The 8,959-nt window shown below is 37.6% G+C and overlaps 1 protein-coding gene across 1 annotated transcript in view; it reads left to right on the top strand.

The window, feature by feature from the left end:
- Nucleotides 1-419: 419 nt before the first annotated feature.
- Nucleotides 420-8,959, top strand: part of EPYC (epiphycan) — a 25,396-nt gene continuing 16,856 nt past the window's right edge. Inside the window, exons 1-2 of the mRNA XM_009704603.1 lie at nucleotides 420-476; nucleotides 2,598-2,773. Of these exons, the coding sequence (XP_009702905.1) occupies nucleotides 2,606-2,773 (168 nt within the window). The 5' untranslated portion in view covers nucleotides 420-476; nucleotides 2,598-2,605. The remainder of the gene's footprint in view (nucleotides 477-2,597; nucleotides 2,774-8,959) is intronic.

Here is an 8,959-nt window from a genome sequence, read left to right as displayed (position 1 = left end):
ATCAAATATTATCACATTCAATGATCCCCAAGACAGAATTGTTACATATAGGAAAAAATATTCATATGTAATCCAATTTGCTTAAGCCTTTATTTTGGACGTTAGAAAATATGCATTTCTAGATAGTCAGGACACCCAGAATATTGTTTCCAGAATGCAACTGAGAATGTTATTGGTGTATTGGTAGGAGAAGTAGGAAATTTGAGGGGAAGGGGTAAAAAGCTGTGACGTGAAATAGATGCTGTTTGCTTACAAGAAACCTTTGTTTGACCTTCCTAAAATTCAATTCAGCAAAATCAAATATAAAGGTGTTTGAAGTCCGAGAAAGTCCCTGGGCTGAGGTCTCCAGTTGAGGGTAGAAGCTGTACCACCTCCCACAGCCCCAGAATGCCACAGCCATTGGTCGGGGTCTAATACCGCTGGCTCTGCTTTCTGAGTAACTCCATCCCATTTGAGAGATTGGAAGCTAAAGGTAAGTTTTGGTGCTTCTCTCTTAGAACAGTTAATTGAATTTTTAATGTTGGAAATATTTTTATAGCATTTGTTTTATTTTCTTGTGCATAATACTGATTCAAAGGCTGCAGATTGAGAAGACTATTTATTTTTCCCTGAGTATGTCTTAGTTCCTTCCTGTGAGAGGAATACATAATCTTCATCAAAATATTTGATCTTACAGCTACTGCAGATGCCAATATCATTACAGTGTGTTCCAATATATTACACATAAGGGAAGTACAGAGACATGCAAACTCTGCAAGTTAGTGCAGATACTATAGTCATAGTTAAATATTTTTTTTCACAGAGATTATCATTATATTTGCTGGTTTTGCTATATATATAAAAAATGAAATACTTGTCAAGCCTTATACCCTTTAAAAACGTTTTATTTCTAGGCAAAGTGAAATGAAAACAATTTTGAATAATGAGCAATTTTTTAGTTAAGAATTGTTTATTCAGAGGAAAAATTACACCAGATACGTTAGTATTGCATTTTGGGGTAAGACACAACATTCTTTATAGTTGAATCATTTGGGATAAATGACATGCAAAAGAAAAGCAAGACCAAACCAGTCCTGTCAAAAATAGGCAGTAGAAAATATAAAGACAGGAAAAAACCAAGCTCCAGTATACTTCAGTTTATTTCAGAGATTGGTTGCATTTTTTATTTTATTTTATTTCATTTTTTTTTAACAAAGCAGAATACGTTTAGTAATATTGGAAGCTAATACTGAAAGGTGCAATTCAACTAAGTCTTCTCAAAGACAATCTCAAGCAACTCTAGCTTCTCCCAGCAGTAGCTGAAAAGTCTTTTTGAATAAAGCAAATGAGGGAAAAATGAATGCCCTGTGTTGCTGACCATCCCCAGAGGAATTTCATATCCTCATGCCTAAACCAGCTCATAAAGACCTCTTTTCATGAAGCTAAACTTCAGTTTATTGCTCAGCACACACATTCAAAAAAATGTCTCAAGCATTTCTTATACTTAATCTATTTTAAGTAGCTACAGTTTAAATACGAAATATTTAAGTGTGTGTATTATGGCATCCATCAGGAGTACAATTTGTTAGACTTATTGCTCATTATGACTGTACTTTTGGTGAAATTTGTGGGAGTTGTAGCTACATCGAGGTGTAAGTAAAGAATGCTGAATAGAGCCTTGTGTCAGGCATTTTATAAGATAAAGGTGAACACATCACTTACAAGGAATAGGGAATGCATAAACGCTAATATTCAAGCCTAGCATGAATTTTCTACTGTTTTACTAAAATATGGAACTTTTAAATAGGTAATAATTTGATTTCACAATTCTGTTCTCCAAGGAGAACAGGTGACTGTACTATGCTACCATTTCTCCCTACTGTAAAAATGGTGTTGATTGAATAATGAAGGAGTGTAGAGTACTGTCACTTACAGGGCTAGGAGGACACAGGCTACTTTTTATTTTGCTCCCCAGACCTTTGCAGAAGTGATGGTCCAAATCTGCCACACCATTCAACCAATTAAAATTATAGTCTGGCAAAATAACTACTGTGTGAAAAGTGTTTTGCTTATGCTCATCCAGAGACAACAAAGAAAGAGGTCCTGATGTTTTCTAATATTTTTTTTTTTTTTTTATGGTGGAGAAGAAAGATAAAATTACATTGTTGTACATTTCAAAAGATTATTTGTGATAGACACAAATAATATAACAATTTAGCTTTTGTTTAGTTTCTCGAAAGTTCTTTTCTAATAGTGCAGTGGAAATAGGTGAAGTTACATGAAAAGGAAAAAAGATGAACATCTATCTTCCTTTCATCTTTTCAGGTACTTTCTCATTGAGGCCAGTTTATTTTTATACAAATAAAATTCAATAGGTCTTTCCTAAACTATCTAAATGTTAGCATGGCCAAAACAGTCTGCAGAAATTCTCAGATGCAGGGACTCTTCATGAAGCAAAGCAGAATAAACCATTGAGTCATCATGAATAAATATGAGTTATCCATCAGAAATATTGTTGCATACATATAAGTACTGTATTTGTGAGATTAGATTTTCATAGATTCCTTGCAAATACCAGATTATCCACATTTTGTCCGTTTTCTTCTCTTTCAGAAAAGAAAGCAGAATGCAGACCTTTGCAAATATTTTTCTGGGATTTTTTATTTTGGAGTCTGTCGGAGCTGCCCCTATCACTGATACTGTAATTTATGATTCTGAGTTCTATGACATACCGCTTGGAGAGCTGCCTCACCCATTTGTCTATGATGAAAACGAGCAGTCTGACCAATTAGAGGTAATCGGAACTTCATTTGTTCTATCTTTTCAAAGTGCACCAATGCAGTGGCTACTGATGAGTCTGTTGCCCAAGAAAACATTTATCAGACAAATCTGCTCATGTAGTTGCTATTGCCTTTGGTTGATCAACAGTTTTCTGTGCTAATAACACACCGTAGTTCATTCAGATTTCCCCTAATCTACAAATGTAGCTAAAATATTTCCTGATTATTTTTTTTTTAGTGGTAATCTTTGAGAGCAGGTGAAAGCTGGCATGCTTCCCTCAGGTCTCCTTGCATTGTCACAAGTTCTGTTGGAGATTGTCCTTGTGATTTATATTTCTGGATTAGGCATGAAGGCAGCTGAGACAGGACATCCAGCATTCCCTGTTAAATGAGGTTGTAAAATGCTGATTCCTGTGGTTATTTCTTATAGTAATAGATATGTCAATACAAGCATTTCAGGCTATAAACACTAGTGGCTTCTATTTCTGTTAGGAAAGTGGGCAGAAAGAAGGAAAAAAGACAGGGAAAGCACTTGAGTTGAAAAACAGGAAAGTAAGAAAGATTACTGAAGAAAACTGTTGAAATTCTCAAGTAGTATGAGATGGTAAGGTACGCCACCCGTACAAGAAAGGGACTCCATTTGTTGACTTACATGCCTCCTTCCTTCCTACATTCCCGTACTTCTCTACATTGCTAAAAGGTTACATTAACTTTAATCCCACTCTGCTGCTTAGACATGGAAACAACCTCCCTGAAGGTGATATACGCACTGTATGATTGAGGACTGAGTGCAATAGAAGTTGAGTGAAAAATATAACATTTAAATAATAATAATAAGAGTTTTTCACTATTACATATAATATTTTAGTACTTTTCCACATTACAGTACATAAATCATGAAAATATGTTCCTTTGAGTGATTTATCATTGCAGCAGGAGGGAGAGGAACTAGTCGTTCATCAAGGTGAGATCAAAATTGGATAGCAGCCTTGAAATCAAAAGACAGAGACAGTTTAAGAATAAATATATCCCTAAACCAGAGAAGTAAAGAGGTAAAAATCTTCTCAAAGTCTGCAGTAAGAGTAGAACCTTACGGTTTGGAGGAAATAAATTTTCTCATCTAAGAAGGACTTTGCTCTAAAGAAATTACTTTGCCTTTGGCCTGCTTCCCTGGGCCATGCAGAATCAAAGCTCTTTACTTACTCCTGCGCTTGAGCTCTCTTTCCTGATAAAGTCACCCTCACTTTTAGTCACTGAGTGCTTGTGCTCTCTCTGTTACACACTGACTAATAAGTCACAGTTCCTGTCTTTCTTTGCTTTTAAAAATGAAGCCTTTATCAGTCCTACAGAAATGGCTTCCTTCCCAGAAATGGGAGAGGCTATTCGGTATGTGCCTCACCGCAGAAATTTTCTCATTCAAACGACAGATTTCTTAGTAATGTATCGAATGGTAGATGGGACTTTCTTGTGCTGTGCTCTCTCTGTGAGGTCCTAAGACACTGAAGCATAGGGTGGGCCCTTTCCAAGTTTCTGAGTGCAGGATAGAGATAAGGCAAGGCTCCTGTGGCTCTTCCCCAGCTGAAAGGAACATCAGGATGATCAATATTGCACCCGACAAGAAAAGACACAACAGGTCCTATCACAGGTTACTTTCTTTAGGGAAGCATGGAATAGGTAGAGTGCAAAAAGTCTTTTCATTTTGTCCTGTAAACTTCTTTTCCAGAGCAGGATTGTCTTCCATTACCGAGGTCTTCAGACAGCCTTCTTAGAATTCATCAAATGAAGGTCATCCATCATAGCAGTTGGAAGGAATGTTACTTTGTATATGGATGGACCTCCCTGCAAGAGCCTTTTTTTCCTAGATGTTTAGCCAAAATCTTTTTCTGCTTACATTCCTCTTGCCATGTACCACCCAAAAGAAACCTAAGCATTCACAATTCCCTTAAACCCAGGAGAGCTCAGAGTGGTCAGTGCTCTAGAAACCAAGCAGCTTTTACAGACATACATGTCAGTCTTGCAAGTTATCTTTTAGACACTGAATATTTTTGATGTCACTCAAGTTTTAAACATAATATATTTGATTTCTTGATCATGGTTATGACTTTCCTCCCTATCATTCTGTTATCGTAAAGATGTGAACTACACAAGTGGGTCTATGTGTAAAGCCTAGTATTTATGTAAGGTCACAAGTTAGTTTTTATTATGCATAGCTTAAATGATGAGTAATACCACAGAGACCCAGACAAACAGCAGGCCTTCATTAGGTTTAGCCTGAGTACAGTAACTCTTTAGGGCCTGATATAAGTCCTGCATTTCCTTTTAGAGAACTCTGAACTATGTCTTTAGTCTTCTGAAATAGTGGAGGAAAAATGAAGTAGCATTTTCTGTTGTTGCTGTCTTCAATTTAAGATTTTAAAATTCAGTTTTGTGCAAATATAAATCATTCTGTTAAATGCAATCTTTTCCAAGGTTGTGGATCCAACTGATTTCCAGTAGGTCCAGGAGACCGACTGGTTCTAGGACTTCAGATGCTTTCAGTGTGTTTCTCCTGTTGATTTCAAATGGAATTAGGCACCTGTGCATCTTAAGGAATTAAACTAAAGCACCTATGTCAGTATGTCCTTTCCAGAATGTTACCCATTGGGTACTGTAATCACTCATTCAATGTGTAACCACCAAACTGAGGAAAGACCTAGAGGTAATTAGGGAGGGATTCCTCCCACTCATTCTATCTGGCTAAAATTAGGCGTTGAATCCCAAGACCACCCTCCAAGACAAGTTATGAATCATTCTCTTGGGATATCTACTGTGGTAGGTTGACCTTGGTTAGCTGCCAGATGCCCATCAAGCCACCTTCTCAGTCTCCCTTCTCAGAGGGACAGGGGGAGAAATTAAGATTAAAAATTCACTAGTCGACATAAAGCCAGTTTTATGAAGAAAAGCAAAGGTTGTGTGCAGAAGCAGAGCAAAGCAAAAAGATTTATTCTCTACTTCCCATCAGTAGGTGATGTCCAAATACTTCCTAGGAAGAAGGGCCGCAGTACAGGGAGTAGTTGCTTCGGAAGAAAAACACCTTAAGAACAAATCCTGCCCCCCTACCCCCCCTGCCTCCTTTCTCTTAGCTTTTATTGCTAAGCAGACACCATACGGTCCGCAGTACAGGGAGTAGTTGCTTCGGAAGAAAAACACCTTAAGAACAAATCCTGCCCCCCTACCCCCTCTGCCTCCTCTTAGCTTTTATTGCTAAGCAGATGCCATACGGTACGGAATATCCCTTTGGTCAGTTTGGGTCAGCTGTCCTGGCTGTGTCCCCTCCCAGCCTCTTGCCCGACCCCAGCCTACCAGCCTTGGGGTGGGGAGGGGTGTTGGAGAGGCAGCCTTGATAACACCCATGTGTTATCAGCTCCTTTCTATCTACAACGTACTGCACTGTGAGGGCTGTTACATGGAAAATCAACTCCATCTCAGCCAGACCCAATACACATATCTTCCTCAGAAAACTTCAGATGGACTCTAGACACCTGTCTTAGGCTTAGCACCAAAATTTCAGCTTAATAAAGTTAATCAAGAGTGACTGAGTCCAAGTTCATTACTTCTTTTCTACTTCTCATACTCTGGAAACACTTTTCCTTGTGAAGTATGTATGCCAAGAATGAAGTGTATGCATGTATACACACACACACTTCATTGGCTTGCAATCTTTTTTCTGAGATTTTGTCTAGAAAACAGCTGTTGATATTTTTCCACTTGAAATCTCTCTATTTTTCTCATAGATTTTAGAGTAACTTTAAGGTTTGAAAAAGTTACTTTACAATGGAAATCAGGGGTTATCTAGCATTGCCTGCTAACATCAGATCTGTTTCTTTTATTGCTTTCTTTTCATTGTATTCAATATGTGGACATGGAACACATTTTTTAACATCTGCATTAAATCATCATTAAATCATTAAATCATGTCTGCCTGATTTTGCATTGGGAAAATACTTGTAGCTGTGTATTACTTGGGAGAAGTGTATTGAATCCTCAATCAAATATAGGCAATGTCATGTATTAGATGGTTCAAATCTGGGCTGCAAAATCTGTGGTTTCTAAGTTCCCAGGTTAGTGAGACATGGAAGACCTATCTACAGCTTTGCATCCAAAGGTAAATTGTTACTGAAAAAAACTTAAGTAATATATAACTCAGAAATAAAATGTGTACAAAAACTTTGGAGAGAATAGTATCAACTCTTTCACAGATAATAGTAAAAAAAGGCAATGTAAAAGAAAAATCTATTACCAAGGAAGAAATTCCAAGGTCCTAAAGGAGAAAGAGACTGCAAAGGAATGTCACTGTAAGGTAGCGTACAAGATTTCTGTTGGATTTATCTTCTGAAACTGACAGTTACATGAGTATAGACATGAGCTGCTGTATCGCCCCTTTTCTTCACAGCGAGTTTCATTATTATTTTCAATGAATATTTATAACACAATAGGGTCCAGAGGCCCCAGTCAAGACTGAGTCTTCATTGTCCCAGCTGCTCTGCAAACGTATACAAAGACAGATTGCCTTCTTTAAAATGGATACAATCAAGCCAGACTGTCAAAGGCATCCTTATGTAAGCTTGGCTGGTAAAACAGAAGGCTCAGAATTTTTCCCTCTTTGAAACTAAAACTTTGTTTGGATGGTGTGTGAGAAAAAGGAAATTGTGGAGAGAGATTCTTATGTACATCGGTTATTAATGTCTAATAAAACTGTATTGCCAACTTCTGACTACACTGCCTGTTAAACTTAATCAGCCTGTTTTCCTTCAGGTAGGAAAAGTTAAGTTAGAAAAATAAGAAGTGAAAATATAGGGGCATCAGAAAAATATTTTCATCAATAAGATAGGCTGTCAGTGAGACTGAGAAGCAAGGGAACTATCCTAGCACTGAATAAGCAGCAAAATAAGTGAATTGAATACAGGTCGGTCTGGGTCTGTGTACATGAAAGAGGTGAGCTAGAAAGTACAATCCACAAAATAATCAGGAACAAGCACTGTGAAAGCCTAATATTTGATCCTGCATTAGCTTGTTGAATTTGAATCAAACTCATAATAGGATATTCAGGTGCCTGCACACAGCTCAGGACTTGAGTCACACACACACATTCACTTGTATGTGCGCATACACACAAAGCATCCCTGCTGTTGCCATAAGGCACCTGAAGTGGGTCTGACTTGTGCAAGAACTCCCTCTTGCCATTCTGCAGAGTTGAGAGAGGTTTACACTGCTGTTTCTATCTTTGTGGCACATATCTGATTAAATAAGCCACTTCAAGGTGGATATGCAATGACTTTTCAGAACATGTCATATATACTTTAAAAAAACTTATGAACTGGTACAAGCACTGGAACACGCCGCCCAGGGAAGTGGTGGAGTCACCATCCCTGGAGGTATTTAAATATCTGTAGACATGGTGCTTAGGGACATGGTTTAGTGGTGGACTTGGCAGTGCTAGGTTAACAATCGGACTCAATGATCTTAAAGGTCTTTTCCAACCTAAACGATTCTATGATTCCATGTAGAAGTCAGATAACTACACAGTTTATAAGACAATTAAGTGTACCATTTGAAGCTTTATCCCCAAATAGGAAATTTTCTACTTTTTCAGAAAGGCTTTGACTACAGCTCTTACCTTCACTTGGCTGCTCATAACTGATTCCATATGCTTTTGTACAGACACCTTCACAAAAGGTGAACATTTCTGTAGATTGAAAAGTACTCATGAAATGCCTGAGTGATGTTTCAATTATTTTGTCACATAGCAAAAGCAAATATCACAAGACAAAAAAGAAGGATTTGAAATAGCATGTTAGTCCCTAAGTTGTAGTATAACAATCCAAGAAGAGCTCATCTCATCCACTTAGCTATCTGAAATGTTATAAAGACTAAGTGTACTGGCTAAGACACTCTTAAGGACCTAAAATTCTGATACTGGGTGTGCCATTAATTACCACTACCTTAGCTGAACAGAGTAACTATATCTTTCCTTTTGCCTCGGACTGGGTGAGATTCTCTAAGTAGTTGTCCTGGTGTGAAAACATTTAAATTGGTCCATCTAGGGCTCATTACTTAAGAGTGACTATCACAATATCTGAAATTTCTGTGAAAGAGGTAACAGTTGAAACTCCACAGTGAGATTACATAGACCTTTTACAGTAGCTGCTTGCTACCTCAGT

Source organism: Cariama cristata, unplaced genomic scaffold (genome assembly GCF_000690535.1).
Source record: "Cariama cristata isolate BGI_N322 unplaced genomic scaffold, ASM69053v1 scaffold1340, whole genome shotgun sequence".
NCBI classification, from domain to species: Eukaryota; Metazoa; Chordata; class Aves; order Cariamiformes; family Cariamidae; genus Cariama; species Cariama cristata.
The sequence above is the reverse complement of the archived record's forward strand: the minus strand, read 5'-3'. Positions and strand labels throughout refer to the sequence as shown.